Source organism: Mustelus asterias, chromosome 3 (genome assembly GCF_964213995.1).
Source record: "Mustelus asterias chromosome 3, sMusAst1.hap1.1, whole genome shotgun sequence".
NCBI lineage: Eukaryota > Metazoa > Chordata > Chondrichthyes > Carcharhiniformes > Triakidae > Mustelus > Mustelus asterias.
This window is the reverse complement of record NC_135803.1, coordinates 23,155,902-23,175,454: the sequence shown is the minus strand read 5'-3', so window position 1 is coordinate 23,175,454 and position 19,553 is coordinate 23,155,902. Positions and strand designations below refer to the sequence as shown.

General features: G+C 44.1%; 2 protein-coding genes across 4 annotated transcripts in view; one reads left to right on the top strand and one right to left on the bottom strand.

The window, feature by feature from the left end:
* LOC144488006 (uncharacterized) overlaps positions 1-8,173 on the bottom strand; it is a 183,829-nt gene extending 175,656 nt beyond the window's left edge. Inside the window, exons 1-3 of the mRNA XM_078206027.1 lie at positions 8,027-8,173; positions 7,202-7,318; positions 7,018-7,060 (exon numbers count right to left, since the gene is read on the bottom strand). Coding sequence (XP_078062153.1) covers positions 7,018-7,060; positions 7,202-7,263 — 105 coding nt within the window. The 5' untranslated portion in view covers positions 7,264-7,318; positions 8,027-8,173. The remainder of the gene's footprint in view (positions 1-7,017; positions 7,061-7,201; positions 7,319-8,026) is intronic.
* A 119-nt stretch (positions 8,174-8,292) lies between these two features.
* The window catches only part of LOC144488060 (uncharacterized), a 105,322-nt gene continuing 94,061 nt past the window's right edge, over positions 8,293-19,553 (top strand). For all 3 annotated transcript variants that reach the window (XM_078206080.1, XM_078206089.1, XM_078206097.1), the window contains exon 1: positions 8,293-8,473. In XM_078206080.1, the coding sequence (XP_078062206.1) occupies positions 8,324-8,473 (150 nt within the window). In that variant the 5' untranslated portion in view covers positions 8,293-8,323. The remainder of the gene's footprint in view (positions 8,474-19,553) is intronic.

The following is a 19,553-nucleotide window of genomic DNA, read 5'->3' as shown; positions in this document are numbered from 1 at the left end:
CTGCATGGGTTTCCTCCGGGTGCTCCGGTTTCCTCCCACAGTCCAAAGATGTACGGGTTAGGTTGATTGGCCATGTTAAATTGACCCTAGTGTCAGGGGGATTAGCAGGGTAAATATGTGGGATTACAGAAATAGAGCCTGTGGTCGGTGCAGACTCAATGGGCCGAATGGCCTCCTTCTGCACTGTAGGGATTCTATGATCTTACACTCACCAGGAAAATGCTGGAATGCCAAATCTAAAACAATCACATCAATTTATACGGGAGGAGAAAAGGGTGTTGATTGGTTGACAAGTCAACTCTGACTGGCCGTGGTGTTGCTGTGGAGAAAGTAATGGGAAACCACAGAGTCTCCAAACTCCTGGTAATTCAAAAAAGATGCAAGGCTTGAACATATTCTTTTCACTTGCAGAGAACAGGTGCGTCCGTGTATGAACAAGTGTCACTGCTAGCAGACATAAATAAGTTACATTAGGAGTGCAAATGATTATCTTAAATTGGTTGTTAGTGCAGCTCTCAGCACACTCAGGATTGTTCGGCAGGTGCTGCCCAATCGCTAAATCCTGATGAGTGCAAGACAAAAGGTTTTGGCAACATGTCTCTCTTTTCAGCAACATTCCTTTCAAAAATAAACAATGAACCACAAACATATTCACAAGTTTATACCACATCACACCGTGGTACAAAGTAATCAGCAAGGTGGCGCATATCTATCAGTACCTTTTATTGCAAATCATTGAGATTTGGCTCATCAATCAATAAGTAATTTGAAGTATAAATGACATAATATGTATCGCTCAATAAGTTACAACAAACATCAGCAGGAACAGGCTGGTCACTCAATATGTTACAAACGTAGCAATACAACGGTCCTCCTCAATGAGTTCTGCCAAACAAGGACAAGAGGATACTCATCATTTGACATGTTGTGTAAAGAATCATTAAAACAATGCCTATCTCTCGATAATTACCTTAAATATCACTGAGATCAAAGTCATCACTCAAGAACTAAAATGAATCATCATTGAAATGATGTTCATTAATTTACAAATTCTATCATGCATTACTGAGTTGATGTCCAAAGACCAGTGAGCTATGTTAAGTTTTGCAATATCAAGATATTTGCACTCTATGTTACTGTGATGCCAGTAAAGGCAGATTCATAACTAAACATGGACTGCATATATGGAGAGAGAAAGCTTTCTGGAGCCATCTTTCCTTTTTTAAATGGGCATTAAAAAGATAGCTAAAATATCCGTCAACGGTCAGGTAATTTTTACAATTTCTACACAGACTGCTTCAAGTCTCCAGAAAATTCCTAATAATCATGGGTGGGGGCCTCCCCCTTGAATTGATACACCAAGTCAAAACCCATCTGTCAAATTTACACTTGCTATTGTTTGTAAACTCACCCAAATCTATAGGCCCCAAGATTCCCAATTATGTTTAATCAGTCAGCTACTCAAAGGCTTGTGAATAAATTCGATAGCACCAAGCCATCCAAAAGAGAAAGCCCAAGGTCCAGTTCCTCGTCTGTGTTAATGTGGCTCTTTTCAGCCAGGACTACAATGCATATGTTACAGCTGGCCTCAATACCTCCACAGCTGGCCTCAATAGCTCCAAGTCATCGAGGGGAAGAAATCAGTTTGGTTCATATTTACCATCCAGGGACCTCCTACTGGAAGCTTTTGTTAATATAGAATTTACATAGACATTTTAACATAATAAAACATCTCAAGACACCTCATAGGAGCATCAGAAATTAACATTTGCCAACAAGCCACAAAATGTTACACTAGGAAGGCAGATAGTCAAAAGCTTGGTCAGAGATGTAGGCCATAAGGCAAAAAAAGAGAGCCTGAGAAGCAGAGATATAACAGGCCATTCAACTGGTGTTCATGTCTTGTCTTACTCTATTTAATCTATCTCACCCTATCAACATTTTTGTCTATTCCTTCCTCTGTTATGCACTTACCTAGCTCCCATTAAATGTACCCATGCCTCAAACATTTTCTCCTGAATCCCTTCCTGGATTTATTATTGACTATCTTATATTTTTGGCCCCTGTTTATGTGTATCACTAACAGCTGAGGACAGGACTAAGTGCTTAGGTATTTTACCTTCCATGAATAGCTTGTTGGCAGTTCACACCAGTACTGGAGAGTTGCTGGTGCCAATGCAACCATAATCTAGCATGAGGAGAAAGAGAAAAAAATGGGGAAATTGTTCTTCATCTATATTTAGCTCATGCTGGCACCATTTTGGGGTGGGGGTAAGAGGAGAAATGCCAAATAGATTATCCAAAAAATAAATGCAACTTCATAAATATTGAAGCACACAACAGCATTTCTAAACAAATCTTAAATGCAATTCCATTACAATAAGTAGAAATTCTACACCCATCCTACTGGTTGTAATTGCAATATATTTAAAATGTTGGTGTAGGACACCCCTGACTAATGCTATTCAAATCCCAAATCTAGCTCTGAGATATCCAAAAGAAACTGTACATGAACACAAACATAACTAAGCTGGTGGCATCAAAAAGGATTTCTGTACAACTCCCCAATGCAGATAGAGGATGGTTTCATTCAATTATACACTGACACGAAATTCAGTTCTGGGAAATCAAAAGTGTTTTTTTTAAGAAACCATCGAGGAAACATTCTGTGCAAGCCTTAAATACAATAGTAATTCACAAAAACAATTCAGTGAAAGTGTGGACACAGGCTATCAAAGAGCATTACACAGAGACACTAAGTACAGGTCATAGATATTCATGTGTGTTCTATTCTAAATCCAGACACAGAAAACCCTAAATATAGAAGTAAAGAGTAGTACATTTGAAAGCAATATGCACAAACCCCAGTATCTATGCGCAACATTGAAGAGACAACACACTATATATACACTAACCAATCAAAATGCTGCACCCTGAAATATCAACAGAGAAAATCCTGAACAGATTTTACAAGGAATTCAAATACAAAGATAATCCTGTAGGAGTTCTACATAAATTCCAAGTACCTTTCTACATGATTCATAAGGAATTTTACGTGGAGTAATGTCCTTCTCGGGAGACAATGGACTTCGCCCATAGTATATAACTTCTGGATTGAATATTATCTGTTGTGGTTATAGAGGTCATTATGGAGCACAAGATCATAACTGGTAATTGTTGCTTTTGTGTTATGCCAACATAAACTATGAAGCTGGACTGTCCTCTCCAGGGTGCAGGCCTGGGCATGAAGATCCTGATTTGCCCAAGCATCTGGACCCTCTCTCCTCCTCACTCCCCATCAGCATTGCTAAGTATTGGCCAAAGGAGATAACATACAAATTAGGAGCAGGAGTAGGCAACTTGACCCCTGCCTGCTCTGCCATTCAATAAGGCCATGGCTGATCCAATTGTGGCCTCAAGGGCACTAAGTTTCCTACCCCAATACCCTTTGATTCCCTTGCTAGTCAAGAGTCTATCTACCTGTGCTTTAAAAATATTAAATAACCCTGCTTCTTCTGCAGAAAAGAGTTCCACAGACCTGGCATGGTGGCACAGTGATTGGCACTGTTGCATCATAGCGCCAGGGACCCAGGTTCGATTCTGGCCTTGGCTGACTGAATGAAGTTTACACATGTGTCTGGGTGGTTTTCCTTTGGGTGTTCCGGTTTCCTTCCACAGTCCAAAGATGTGCAGGTTAGGTGGATCAGCCATGGTAAATGCGCAGGGTTACGGGTATAGGGCAGAGGGATGAGCATGGGCAAGATACTTTTTCATGAGTCCATGCAGACTCAATGGGCTGAATGGCCTCCTTCTGCACTATAGGGATTCTATCGATTCTATGAACCCACAATTCTGTGAGAAGAAGAACTCACCCGAGGAAGGAGCAGCACTCCGAAAGCTTGCGATTCCAAATAAACATGTTGGACTTTAACCTGGTGTTGTGAGACTTCTTGCTGAGAAAAAGAATTTCGCTTAATCTCCATCTAAAATGGAAGATTTTTTATTTTGTAAATTGTGTTCCCTAATGCTGCTCTCTACACAAGGGGACATATCCTTTCAGCATCCATTATGTCAAGCTCTCTCAGGATTTTAAATGCTTCAATAAAATCACTTCACATTCTTCTAAACTCAAAAGGATACAGACCCAACCTGTCCAACCTTTCCTCATAAGATAATCCTCTCCTCCTAGCAATCAGTTGAGTGAACCTTCTCAGAACTGCTTCTAACAAAATTATATCCTTTCTTAAAATAGGAGACCAAAACTGTGCATAGTACTCCAGATGTGTACTCGCAAGGGTACAACTGAAGCATAACCTCTCTATTTGTATATTCCATTCTCTTTGCAATAAATGATATTTGCCTTCCTAATCAGTCGCATACTAACCTTTTTTGATTCATGGACCAGGCCACCCAGATCCCTCTGTAGAGTTCTGCAACCTTTCTCCATTTAAATAATGTATCACTTTTCTATTCTTCCTATCAAAATGGACAAGTTCTCATTTTCCCACATCTGCCAAATTCAGGATCACTCACTTAATCTATTTATACCACTTTGCAGACAGTATATGTCCCTATCACCTGGCTTTTATACCTAGCTTTGTGACATCAGCAAATTTAGCAACTACACATGTGGTCCCTTCATCCAAATCATTGATATAGATTGTAAATAATTAAGGCCCCTGTGGCACTCCATTCATGATATCTTGATAACCTGAAAATGACCCATTTATGCCTAATACTGCTTCCTGTTAGCTAACTAATCCTCTATCCCGTAATGAAACCAGTACTGTTAGGTACCAGCTCTGTGACTGGAGTGGCCTGAAGGTTGCCTGATAGATGGCAGACTACCAGCTACGGTAGTGCACTCTGGATTTTCTGTCGGGGTTTACTCCCTTAGCAGCCTTCTCTCCCAAGACACCCACAGAATAATGGACTATTTATTCCAGTTTGTGGGCAGCTAATAATCACACGCCCTCAGGCCTGTATACCATATGCCTGGGAGCCAGACGAATTTAACATAAATCACTGAATCTAGGTTTTTGGGCATCATGAAAATTCTGCAGAAGTCCTAAGTACAAGTATACGGAACACGATACAAAACTCAAGTACATCTATGAAGCAACTGAGAAACTTTGCAGAATTTCTAATAAAAGATGCCATCTACAGAAATAATATTTATGAGCTGAACTGAGATGACATGCCAAGAACATGGTTAGAATACATTATATCTTCTTTAAACTCATCCTACTCTATCACCTCCACATTCACATTGGGCACTCGCCATTATTCTGTGGCTGTCAACTTCCACAATGATATGGAAACATGTCAGAAATTGTATCAATATTGAGTTCCAACAACTTCTTGTCAGTCAGGAGGAAAAATAACAATAAGGTGCATTTATATAGTGCCTTTAATGTAGTAAAAAGGCACCAAGGCACTTCAAAGGGGAATTTTCAAATCAAGTTTGACACCTACTATCTAAAAAGATTAGAACAGTTGGCTAAAAATGTGGTCAAAGAGATAGGTTTTATGCCATTATTTGAAGGAGGAGAAATAAGTAGCTGAGTGGCAAGGTCTAAGAGAGGAGATTCCAGAACTTAAGGCCCAGGCAGCTAAAGGCATGGCTACTGGATGGGCCGAATGGCCCACTTATGCTCCCACGGGCAGAATTTCCCCCAAAAAATTCTAAGTGTTGAACGGGCAAGAAAAAGGTATATTTTCTTGCCGGTTTTTCAGCAAGGATAAGGACTGTGATTTTTCGGCACTCTGTGCAAATCAGGAGCTGTCATACGATTCTCACCAGGAAGGGGGTGGGCAGAGCTTAATCTTGTTGAGCAAGCTGGCTGCAGAGCTCTTGGGCCACCATTGTGCAGACATTATGATCTCCCAGTGCACTGGGAAATCTCCAGTCACCACCCGCCCCCCCCCCCCCCCCCCCCCCCGCCCTCCACCAGACATTGGGACCCACCGCCGATCAATCTCAGTGCCGGTCTCCCCCCAGGACATCGCCCCACCCCACCCCACCCCCGAATGCTGCCGTGCAGAGTTCCTCCCACCCACCGAACGATCAACACCATCTGCAGAGTTCCCCCTTTCCCTCACTTCCACAGATTCCCCCTTGTCTCCCCTCAGCATGGCTCCACCCATTCTCAGGCCCCACTTCCTTGGAACTGTCCCTGGCACTGCCATGGTGCCAGGCGGGCAGTGCCAAGGTGCCAGGCGGGCAGTGCCAAGGTGCCAGGCGGGCAGTGCCAAGGTGCCAGGTGGGCAGTACCAGACCTTGCCCCCGACCACCTGGGGGCTTCAATGGTCTCCGGATCCCGATAGCATCCAGGACTCACTAATGATACTTAAATTATCTCATTAACATTGAAATTAGCCTAGGGCGCAAAGCTGATTTCACCAGCAAAACAATGCCGGTACAATCGGCAGAGGCAAAAAACCCGATTTTCCGTCTCTCGCCCTATCTTACCGGCTTGCCACGCCGATCGACCAGTGCGACGAGCCGCTAAGGTCGCGCCCCATGTCTCAAAATGGAAATTTCAATCTGGGACCAGCACTGGAGAGAAGTGCAGAGATTTCAGATTTGTCAGGCTGGAAGAGAATACGAAGATAGGGAGACTTGAGAGGATTTGCAAAACAAGAATGAGAATTTGAAAAACAAAGTAGGTTTCCGGAAAGTGAGCCAGCCAGTGTAGGTCAGCGAGCACAGGCCTGGTGAGCAGATGGGGCTTGGTGCAAGATAGGATAAGGGTAGCAGAGTTTTGGATGATTTAGATCAGGGGTGGTAGATTTAATATCCAGATTATTTCGTTTCTCTTTCTGACAGGGTTGAACTTTTAAAAAAAGTAAACAACAAAAGGTTCATTTTGAGAGGGCGAATTGCAAATCAGATTAGACCTGTGTGGATACTTTACACGGGATGTGATTTAGTCTTAAATCGTATTAATCACCTCAGCCCCGTTATGTGTTGTCACACATGAGCAGGAGACCGGGTTGTTCATGTCGCTCACTTACCGCATGAGTTACCCAGAGCCAGAGGAGTTGGAGCAACAGTAACCTGGCCGGAGGAGGAAAAGAAATAATTCATCGATTAGTGATCAGTCCACTTGCTGAACTTAAGCGTGTTGCTGTCGAATAAGGAAGTGGTATCAAAACAGTTTTAGTGCGTAAGAAACAAAGTAAATGTCTCTCTCCCTACCACAGGGGGCTGAAGGGGACAATCCGGAGAGGACATCTGTGGAAGATTCCGTTTGGCGCCATTCACGAGTGCTGGTATTCTCGATGATAAAGAGCTCTCCGAGAGTTTGCCCGGCACCTTCAAAACAAATAAGTGACAGGAAAATAAAATCATCCCAAAAATAATCAATTCTCATTCTTTATATTAACAAGAAAATCAGTTCAGAGGACAGTACGTATGGCGCAGAAAATAAAACCTAGAATATTAAACTGTCTTGTGACAGAAAGATCATGATTTCCCAATAAGTGCACATTTTCCAGTGCTTCTATTCTCGCAGGTGGAAGAAAATGTGAAATAGAAACTTTCTTGAGGAAGGAATTTTTAAAAACCTGACAAGGAGGAATTCTATCCTTGCAGGTGAATCTCTCCCGAAAGAAAATGCAAATCAGAAACTTTCTTGGAGAGGAAAAAAAAACCTGACAAGAAGGAAAGCTGTTAAAATCGCGCCAGTGTGTACGGGGTGTGGGATACATTGCCCGGGGAAAGGGTGGAAGGAGCCAATATTCAGCTAAAATTGGACAGGAGAGGGGGGGGGGGGGATTCGTGCAGAGAAAGGGTGAAGAGAGTGGAATTCATTGAACCGCTCTGGCAAAGAGCTGGCACCGTCGGAATGGGCTGAATGGTCTCCTGCTACACTCTACGCGATTCTCCCTCAGTCTCTAGCTCCTGTCAAGGTTGTCGGTGACAAGTTACTCTCTGCCCTCTGGTTACTGGGTGGCGAGCGGGAGACAGGTGGAATAAACACTTGACAAGATCTGACCTTACAGCATTGCGAGGACAACTTACCGGATCTAGCGGTGAATCTGACACTGACCCGTCTCCAATTCCAGGCAGCAAGATTCACACTCCAGTGCCATTGCCGGCCATTCTCCACCTGCAATTGGGAAGCCAGGGGCAAAGAATTGGATCCAAGTGTTTTTTAACGACTGGTGTGGAAAGGAGAGCACCCGCGATGAGTGGGGTGAGAGGGGGGGAGGGCGGGGCAGGGAGTCCCTTTTCTTTTTGGAAGAAAGCCCGCGGAGAGGCTCTCCCAATCTCTTGCGCCTCCGCCGGTTGAAGTGGGAGGTGGAGCCCCGGGTGGTTATGAGGTGTGCCCGAGGAGAAGCACAAGATTCACTCGCCAACATCCGAGACCGTAATGTGGTGAGAGTTGCTGTCTGGAAAATGCCCAGCCCGATGCCAATCCTCAGTTGTCTCTTGGTGCTCCTGGGCATCGCGACCCTGACAGAAGCGGTGAGTGCCTTTTTCTGTCGTTATCCAGCAATACTGGACTGTGGTTTGTTTTAATGGGGGGCGGGGCGGGGCAGGGAGGGGGTTACTAAATTACGACAGGAAAGCGAGTATCGCCGTTTGTCCGTATAAAGCAGGTGGGCAGCCTGCAGTGACCCAGCCTGCTGTGGTCACACTTCATTAATACTGTGCTTACAGAGAGCTATAATCTGCTGTTGACTGCCCGTCTACAATTACATGTGGATAAGACTGTCCTCTGCTCCGGAGAGGATCCTTATTCTGAGAACCAGCACAGGGTACTTTTAAAGTTTCACTAGTTCACCCTCAGTGTGTGGCCATCGCCCAAATCTGTTGTCTCCCTTGAGAAGGTGGTGGTGGGCTGCAGTCCTCGTGGTTGTAGGGACACCAGCATTGCTGCTGGGTGGGGAAGTGGCGGGATTGTAGAGGCAGCAAGGATGAAGGAACATCTTGTGGTATAGTTCCACCTCAGCAAGATATGTGACTTGGAGGGAAACTTGCAGGTGGTGATGTTCCCAATGCATCTTTTTGATATTGTTCTGCTGGGCAGTGCTGTGGAGGAAGTCTTGGCGAGTTGCTGCAGTTACATTTGTCAATGGCACACACTGCTGCCACTATGTACCAGGGAATTAATGTTTATGGTAGTCGATGTGGTGCCAAGCAAGAGAATTGATTAGTCCTGAAGGGTGGCACGGTGGCACAGTAGTTGGCCCTGCTGCCTCACAGCTCCAGGGATCCGGGTTCAATTCCTGCCTTGGGTCACTGTCTATGTGGAGTCTGCACGTTCTCCTCATGTTGGCGTTAGTTTCCTCTGCGTGCTCTGATTTCCTCCCACAGACCAAAGATGTGCAGGTTAGGTGGATTGGCCATAGTAAATTGCCACTCGGTGTCAGGGGGATTAGCGGGGTAACGGGGATAGGGCCTGAGTGGAATTGTTGTCAGTGCAGATTCATAGAACATAGAACAGTACAGCACAGAACAGGCCCTTCGGCCCACGATGTTGTGCCGAGCTTTATCTGAAACCAAGATCAAGCTATCCCACTCCCTATCATCCTGGTGTGCTCCATGTGCCTATCCAATAACCGCTTAAATGTTTCTAAAGTGTCTGACTCCACTATCACTGCAGGCAGTCCATTCCACACCCCAACCACTCTCTGCGTAAAGAACCTACCTCTGATATCCATCCTGTATCTCCCACCACGAACCCTATAGTTATGCCCCCTTGTAATAGCTCCATCCACCCGAGGAAATAGTCTTTGAACGTTCACTCTATCTATCCCCTTCATCATTTTATACACCTCTATTAAGTCTCCCCTCAGCCTCCTCCGCTCCAGAGAGAACAGCCCTAGCTCCCTCAACCTTTCCTCATATGACCTACCCTCCAAACCAGGCAGCATCCTGGCAAATCTCCTCTGCACTCTTTCCAGCGCTTCCACATCCTTCTTATAGTGAGGTGACCAGAACTGCACACAATATTCCAAATGTGGTCTCACCAAGGTCCTGTACAGTTGCAGCATAACCCCACGGCTCTTAAACTCCAACCCCCTGTTAATAAAAGCTAACACACTATAGGCCTTCTTCACAGCTCTATCCACTTGACTGGCAACCTTTAGAGATCTGTGGATATGGACCCCAAGATCTCTCTGTTCCTCCACAGTCTTCAGAACCCTACCTTTGACCCTGTAATCCACAAACCCTACCTTTGACCCTGTAATCCACATGGCTGAATGGCCTCCTGCACTGTAGGAATTTTATAATTCTATGATTTCTTGATTTATGTTGGAGCTGCACCCATTCAGGTAAGTGGGGAATATTCTACCTGACTCCTCAATCTGCCATGTAGATGGTGGGCAGGCATGGGGAAGTCTGGAAGCAAGGCATGCACTGTATTGATATCCAGCTTCACCTGATTTTGTAGCCATAGTATTTATTTCCACTGAAGATTCTGATCAATGGTGAGATTCAGGAAGTTGATGGTGGGAGATTTGATGATGGCAACATCATTGAATGTTGAGGAGAGATAAGTAGACTCATTCTTGTTGGAAATGGTCATTGCCTGACACTTCTGAGATGCAAATGTTACTATTCACTTATTAGCCCAAGACCGGATATTACTCAGTTCTTGCTGCTTGTGGGTATTGGCTGCTTTAGTTCCTGAGGAATTGTGAGGGGAATGAAACACCACAACCATCAGCAAACATTCTGACTTCTGACCTGATGATGTAGGGAAGGTCTTGATGATGTAACTGACAATGGTTAACCCTAGGACACCACCCTGAGGAACTCTGGAGCTATATCCCAAGACAGAGATGATTGGTCTCCAACAACTATAACCATTGTACTAATTATAGCACAAGTCAGTGGAAAGCTTTCTCCCTAATCTCCAATTACTTCAACTTTACTTTCATGACACACATGGTTAAATTCTGCACTGATATCAAGGGTCATTCCTCTCACCTCTGGAATTTAGCTCTTTGGTCCTTTTTTTTGGACTAAGGTTGTAATGAGCTCTGACAAAACACAAACTGAGCATCGGTGAGCAGGTTATTTACAAGTAAGTGACACTTGATAATGCTGTCAGTAACACCTTCCATTACGTTGATGAAGATGGCTGATCATTGGCAGGATTAGATTCATCCTGTTTTTTGTGGGAAGGACATACATGGGCAATATTTCACTTCTTCAGTTAAATTCCAGTATTGTAGCTGTACTATAACAATTTAGCTAAAGACACAGTTAATTCTGGAGCACAGTTGATCAATGTTAGAACCACAATGTTGTTGGGGCCCATAGCATATTCTATATTCTGTGCATTCAGCCATTTGTTGACATTGCATAAAGTGAATCAAATAGGCTGAAAACTGACACCTGTGATGTTGTGAGTCTCAGGAGGAGGCTGAGATGGAAATTCCACTCAGCATTTCTGACTGAAGATGATTCAGAAAGTTTCAGGCTTGTCTATTGTACTCATATGCTGGACTCTGCCATTGTTGAAGATGGGGATGTTTTGCGGAGCCTCCTGCTCTTATTGGTTATTTAATTGTCAGCACCATTTGCAGCTGGATGACAGGACTACAGAATTTTGGTCCACTGGTTGTGAGATTATTTAGCTCTGTTCCTGCTCTCTAGCATGCATACACAGCTGCAGTGTCTCAAATCCTGTGATGAACAAAAAACAGACATTTTTAAGCTGCCATACATGAATTTCCAGTATTATTAGAAGAGCAAAACACGAGGGGCACAGTGGTTAGTACTGCTGCTTCATAGCACCCAGGACCTGGGTTCGATTCACAGCTTGGGTCACTGTCTGTGCAGAGTCTGCACGTTCTCCCTGTGTCTACGTGTGTTTCCTCCGGGTGCTCTGGTTTCCTCCTACAGTCCGAAAGATGTGCTGGTTAGGAGTATTGGCCATGCTAAATTCTCCCTGAGTGTACCGGAACAGGTGCCAGAGTGTGGCGACTAGGGGATTTTCACAGTAACGTCATTGCAGTGTAAGCCTACTTGTGACACTAATAAAATAAACTTTAAAAACTTAGCAGCTTGTTGAGCTAAGTGCTACATTGGCCAGCTGGCACACCGACTTTTGTGCACCTGTCTTTTCCTGTGCAGAGTGGTCTCAATGGCCCTTGCCCCAACCTCAATCTCCAGACCCATAAGATCCAAAATGTGACATGGACCTCCTCATGAGATTGCCAGTTTTGAAACACTATACTTGACGTTTGGGTGGCATGATGGCACAGTGATTAGCACTGCTGCCTCACAGTGCCAGGGACCCAGGTTCGTTTCCGGCTTTGGGTGACTGTCTGTGTGGAGTTTACACATTCTCCTGTGTCTGTGTGGGTTTCCTCCTATAGTCAGTTAGGTGGATTGGCCAAGATAAATGTACAGGATTACGGGGATTGGGTGGAGGGGAGGGCCTGGGTGGTATGCTCTTTCGGAGAGTCAGTGCAGACCCGTTGTGCCAGATAACCTCTTGCTGCACTGTAGGGATTCTATGGTCTTGTGTGGCTTCACAAGGTTGGTAGCAGAGTCCCTAATTTAATATTACTCTTCTATATTTCTCATTGAACCATGGTTGGTTGCCTGGCTTGTTGGAAATGGTGGAGTGAGTTTATGGCAAGCATGACATTACAGGTGTTAAAATGCTATTCTACTGCTGCTAATGGCACACAGTCTCTCATGGTTCTCCAATTTTGAAGTGCTATATCTTAACCTCTTCCAGTTAGAACAGTGGTAGTGACACACAACATAATAGAGGGTGAAGATAAGATGTGGTCTCCATAAGACTGTGTGGTGGTCACTCCTGCCAATAATGTCTTGGGCAAGTTCATATGTGACCAGTACATCGATGAAGATGAGGTTAAGTGATATTTCACCTCCCCCACAATCTCAGTCAAGCTGGTTTCCTTCATGACCTGGCCAGTTTAGTCAGTAGTGTTACCATCAATTCACTCCTGACGATAGACATTGAAGCTCCCACCCAGGGTACACTCTTGTGTGCATTGAGTGTTGTGTTTTTGTATTTGGAGTTGGTGTTTCTGTGTTGATTGAGTGTGTTATCTGTGTATAGGATGGGATTGGTGTGTGTGTGGCGTTAATATTTGTATGTGTTCAGGGTGCTTACCTGTTGGAATTGTATATGTATGTGTGTATCTGAAGTTGGTTGGTTGGATGAGTATCCGTACGGAATGGTAAATGTGTGTGAGTAGGGGCAGGGGGCTTTACATATCGACATGAAGAGGGGTGAAGGGCGGTGAGTGCGTGGTCCGGGTACCTTAATATTGCCCATTCACGGGGCAAATTGTCACTTCTGGTTCCGATTTAGATTAAACTCCAACGGGAATAAAAGTTCCATCTCCCAGCTTTGTCCTCGAGTGGGTCATGTGGTGCCCATAGCAGAGTACATACATACCAGCGCTGGCTTCTCAGCTACCGCTCACTTATTTTAGGAGATTTATTTGTAGCTGGTTATTTTTATGCGCTTCACGCAACTTGGGGAAGGCAGAAGAGAGAGAGAGAGAGAGAAGGCTTTAAGTACAGCACTGATTTTACTGACTTTGCAGCGAGATATTCCAATAGTCCATCCGCTGGGAACCGGGTCTGGCCCGAATTCCAGGAGGATCAGAAACAAGTGTCAAACTGCCTGTCAGATATAATGCAGTCGCTACTTCCGAGATTGTAATGCAATCCGTGGCCGCTCAGCTGTTTTCCTGTTTATTTTGGTCTGTCAGGATCCTGAACTCCACGTGGCCGCAAGCGGCACGGTGGCACAGTGGTTCGCACAGTGCTTCACAGCTCCAGGGACCTGGGTTCGATTCCCGGCTCAGGTCCCTGCCTGTGCGGAGTTTGCACATTCTCCCCGTGTCTGCGTGGGTTTCCTCCGGGTGCTCCGGTTTCCTCCCACAGTCCAAAGATTATTCCCGTTGGAGTTTAATTTGGACTGTGGGAAGGTTAGGTTAGGTTGATTGGGCCAAGCTAAATTGCCCCTTAGCGTCCCGGGATGCGTAGATTAGTGGGTAAATATGAGGGTTAGAGGGATTAGCAGGTAAACATGTAGGGATACGGGGATAGGGCCTGGGTGTCGGTGCAGACTCGATGGGCCGAATGGCCTCTTTCTGCACTGTAGGGTTTATATGGTTTCTATGGAGCCCCCAGCAGTGGTTTGCTGCCATTGCAGGAGTTTTAGTGAAATTGCTCTTTGTTGCAGACCAATTGACAGACACACGTGCTTGTGATAGTGTGGAAGGGGTAGAACAGCATCCATAAAATGCACATCTGTAATGATGCGGAGATGCCGGCGTTGGACTGGTGACTCACCTGATGAAGGAGCAGTGCTCCAAAAGCTTGTGATACCATATAAACCTGTTGGACTTTAACCTGGTGTTGTGAGGCTTCTTACATCTGTAATGTCAGGCCTAACCCTGATCTAACTGCCAGTGTACAAAACTGAGTAAGTACATGAAGCTCGGTCCAGTAATGCTGTTTGGCTAGTGTTAATGCACCTCCATTGAACTGTAACTTTGTGAGGGCAATTGGGACTAGCTTAGTGGTTTAAAAAAAAGGTGGCATGGACAAGTTGGGCCGAAGGACCTGTTTCCATGCTATAAATCTCTATGACCCTATGAAACACAGTCTCAGGATAAGGTTTGATTCAATTTATTATTGTTACGTGTACTGGGATACAGTGAAAAGTATTGTTTCTTGCACACTATGCAGGCAAATTATACCATTCATAAAGTTAGTAGGGGAAAAGGAGAGGATGCAGAATATAGCGTTGTGGTTACAGGTAGGGTGAAGGGAAAGATCAGCTTAATATATGACAGGACCATTCAAAAGTCTGATGACAGCAGGAAAGAAGTTGTTCTTGAGTCAGTTGGTACGTGTTTTGAGACTTTTGTATCTTTTTCCCAATGGATGAAAGTAGAAGAGTGTATATCCAGGGTACTGGTACATTGATTATGCTGGCAGCTTTCCCGAGAAAGCGGGAAGTGTAGACAGAGTCAATGGATGGGAGGCGGATTTGTGTGATGGACTGGGCTACGTTCACAACTCTTTGTATGGGTGGGCCATTTAAGACTGAGATGAGGGGAAATTTCTTCACTCAGAGGGTGGTGAATCTTTGGAATTCTCGACCCCAGAGGGCTGTGGAAGCTCAATCATTGAGTGAGTTCAAGATACAACTCGACAGATTTCTGGATATTAATGACATCCAGGGGATAGCTTTGGGAAAGTATTGTGGAGGTAGATAATCTGGCATGATCTAGATGAATGGCAGAGCAGGCTTGATAGGCCGAACGACCCACGCCTGTTCCTCTGTTCCTAAGTTTGTCATTCACAGGAGACTACTTTGTAAAAGGTGGGTGGCAGGATTGTGCTGTTATAACGTATGTAATCATGGAAAAGTCATTTCACCAATAGTCAGAGGCTTATGTACTTGTGCTTAAGTGTGCATGTAGCCTAAGAACAACAGCATTAAGCCTCATTATATTGAAATATACTGTTAATTCACAGGGTTTTAGCCAAGCAATAAAACTATACTCACCAACTGGCTCCTATCCACTTGATTGCCTGTGAAAACAGGCTTGCCCCCAGTGTTGTCCATTCCGTCATAACCATTTAATAACAGGTAGGGTTTAAAAATGTGTTCAGGGTCCCAGTTTAGCCACCAGCACTTTGTAATCCAACTTTAACTTAGTGCTGCATTTATAACCAAATAGGCTGAGACCACAGGGTACAAATGTAACTCAGATGGTAGCAAATCTAGTGCCCATGATATGCCCACGCTAATATTCAGTTCGATTGACTTGAATAAAGCTGAAAAGCACGTGGAGTACCTGGTACAGGTTCCTGATGCAAATTTCTACCCTTACATCTTCCAGAAAGTCTCACTCTGCTTTCCTCTGGAGCCAAGCCGAGTCTTGATTCCATATTTACAGTAAAACAGAAACCACTTCTTAGCGTCACTAAACTTTCAGAATAAAGGCATCCCAATAATTATGTCAGTGGCTGTTTTCTGACTACATTTCTGTAAACACTCCCTGTGCCTGCACAGCTTAGTCTAATGACCAAAGAATGATTAGAACGAGAATTTAAGTCTTTTTCCAGAGGAAAGTTGAAGAACTTTGTTCTCTCTGTATCCCCTGCCAATTTGCTCCACTGTGTTCTAACTTTAAGATTACTTAACTCTATATAAAAGACAGTGGCTTGTGGCAGACCAGTGTGGTCAAGGAATTAATAACTGGACCGCTTACTTAGCTTTGCTAGATACTCCGTTATAGATAGCAACATCATGCAGTCACTACAAGGCAGGCAGTTTATTAGGGTCAAAAGCAGAAGACAAAATGCTGTGGATGCTGAAACATAAATAGAAAATGGTTGAAATACTCAAACATCAGTTGTGGAGAATTAACTGTTTTGGATTGCCACCTTTATGTTCTCATGGCAACATGCAAAATGTTAACCTATATTTTTTCTTTTTAAGATACTTATGGTCATTCTGTATATTTCCAGCAATGGCAGTATTTTCTTCTACACCCTTTCTCTCCTTTTGATTCAGAGTGTGATATTGAAAGTTTAGTTTCCACCACTATGGTCCTTTCTCCCTTTGCAATGTGCGCATCTGACGTCCTGTGCCTTTTCTGAGGTGGTTCTATTCTGAAAGTCTTTGTTTCTCTGTCGTCAGCTGAGGTTCTGCTCTGCTCCTTCAATATTGGCTCGTTGAACTTTCTGCTTCCATTTCATCCACTCCCTCTATAATCACAATGGGCGTGTGCCCAGCGAGGCATTCTTAACATCAGATGTAGACACAATCACCTGTGAAAATGTGAACATAATTATAAAATTTTGATTTTTAATGGGTGACCTGTGAAGCTCCATTTCAATTAATACCGGGTTAGATTTTGAACTCTATTTCTCTTCAAATTTATGAAAAGTACACATGATGACGCTGAACATTTCAAATGTGTCAAAATGATATAATTTACAATATGAAACCCATATTACATTCATCTGATATCTGAGTAATAAATAACACGGTAGCATGCAGATATTGTAAATTGGTTAGCTGAATGAATTCCGTCATTGTATGATGTGGAGTACTCTTCCTAACAATGTGATTTTTTCTGAACAGAACCTTTTACATTTTCCTCCTTCCTTTGTTGCGAATCACTTAAATCAATCCATCCCTTTAAAGTCATTGGATGTCACCTTCCATTCTTCAGCATCCCTAATGAAATAGGATACTTTATTTACTTTATTTTAGCTACATAACCAAAACACATAAAAGAACATAGAACATAGAACATTACAGCACAGCGCAGTACAGGCCCTTCGGCCCTCGATGTTGCGCCGACCTGTGAAACCGATCTAAAGCCCACCTAACCTACACTATTCCAATATCATCCACATATGTTTATCCAATGACCATTTAAATGCCCTTAATGTTGGCGAGTCCACTACTGCTGCGGGCAGGGCATTCCACGCCCTTACTACTCTCTGAGTAAAGAACCTACCTCTGACATCTGTCCTATATCTATCACCCCTCAATTTAAAGCTATGTCCCCTCATGCTAGCCATCACCATCCGAGGAAAAAGGCTCTCACTGTCCACGCTATCTAATCCTCTGATCATCTTGTATGCCTCTATTAAGTCACCTCTTAACCTTCTCTCTAACGAAAACAGCCTCAAGTCCCTCAGCCTTTCCTCATAAGACCTGCCCACCATACCAGGCAACATCCTGGTAAATCTCGTCTGCACCCTTTCCAATGCTTCCACATCCTTCCTATAATGCGGCGACCAGAACTGTACACAATACTCCAAGTGCGGCCACACCAGAGGTTTGTACAGCTGCAACATGACCTCATGGCTCCAAAACTCAATCCCTCTACCAATAAAAGCTAACACACCGTACGCCTTCTTAACAACCCTATCAACCTGGGTGCCAACTTTCAGGGATCTATGCACATGATCACCGAGATCTCTCTGCTCATCCACACTACCAAGTATCTTACCATTAGCCCAGTACTCTGTATTCCTGTTATTCCTTCCAAAGTGAATCACCTCACACTTTTCCGCATTAAACTCCATTTGCCACCTCTCAGCCCAGTTCTGCAGCTTATCTATGTCCCTCTGTAACCTGCAACATCCTTCCGCACTTTCCACAACGCCACCGACTTTAGTGTCATCCGCAAATTTACTAACCCATTCTTCTACACCCTCATCCAGCTCATTTATAAAAATGACTAACAGCAGTGGCCCCAAAACAGATCCTTGCGGTACACCACTGAACTCCAGGATGAACATTTCCCATCAACCACCTCCCTCTGTCTTCTTACAGCTAGCCAATTTCTGATCCAAACCGCTAAATCATCCTCAATCCCATGCCTCCGTATTTTCTGCAATAGCCTACCGTGGGGAACCTTATCAAACACTTTACTGAAATCCATATACACCACATCAACTGCTTTACCCTTATCCACCTCTTTGGTCACCTTCTCAAAGAACTCAATAAGGTTTGTGAGGCACGACCTACCCTTCACAAAACCATGTTGACTATCCCTAATCAAATTATTCCTTTCTAGATGATTATAAATCCTATCTCTTATAATCCTTTCCGAAGCTTTGCCCACAACAGAAGTAAGGCTCACTGGTCTATAATTACCAGGGTTGTCTCTACTCCCCTTCTTGAACAAGGGGACAACATTTGCTATCCTCCAGTCTTCTGGCACTATTCCTGTAGACAATGACGACATAAAGATCAAAGCCAAAGGCTCTGCAATCTCCTCCCTAGCCTCCCAGAGAATCCTGGGATAAATCCCATCCGGCCCAGGGGACTTATCTATTTTCACACTTTCCAGAATTGCTAACACCTCCTCCTTATGAACCTCAATCCCGTCTAGTCCAATAGCCTGTATCACAGTATTCTCCTCAACAACATTGTCTTTTTCCTGTGTGAATACTGACAAAAAATATTTATTTAGTGCCTCTCCTATCTCTTCGGACTCCACGCACAACTTCCCACTACTGTCCTTGACTGGCCCTAATCTTACCCTAGTCATTCTTTTATTCCTGACATATCTATAGAAAGCTTTAGGGTTTTTCTTGATCCTACCTGCCAAAGACTTCTCATGTCCCCTCCTGGCTCTTCTTAGCTCTCTCTTTAGGTCCTTCCTGGCTAACTTGTAACTCTCAAGCGCCCTAACTGAGCCTTCCCGTCTCATCTTTACATAAGTCTCCTTCTTCCTCTTCACAAGAGATTCAACTTCTTTAGTAAACCACGGTTCCCTCGCTCGATCACTTCCTCCCTGCTGACAGGTACATACTTATCAAGGACACACAGTAACTGTTCCTTGAACAAGCTCCACATTTCAATTGTGCCCATCCCCTGCAGTTTCCTTCCACATCCTATGCATCCTAAATCTTGCCTAATCACATCATAATTTCCTTTCCCCCAGCTATAACTCTTGCCCTGCGGTATATACCTACCCCTTTCCATTGCTAAAGTAAACGTAACCGAATTGTGGTCACTATCACCAAAGTGCTCACCTACCTCCAAATCTAATACCTG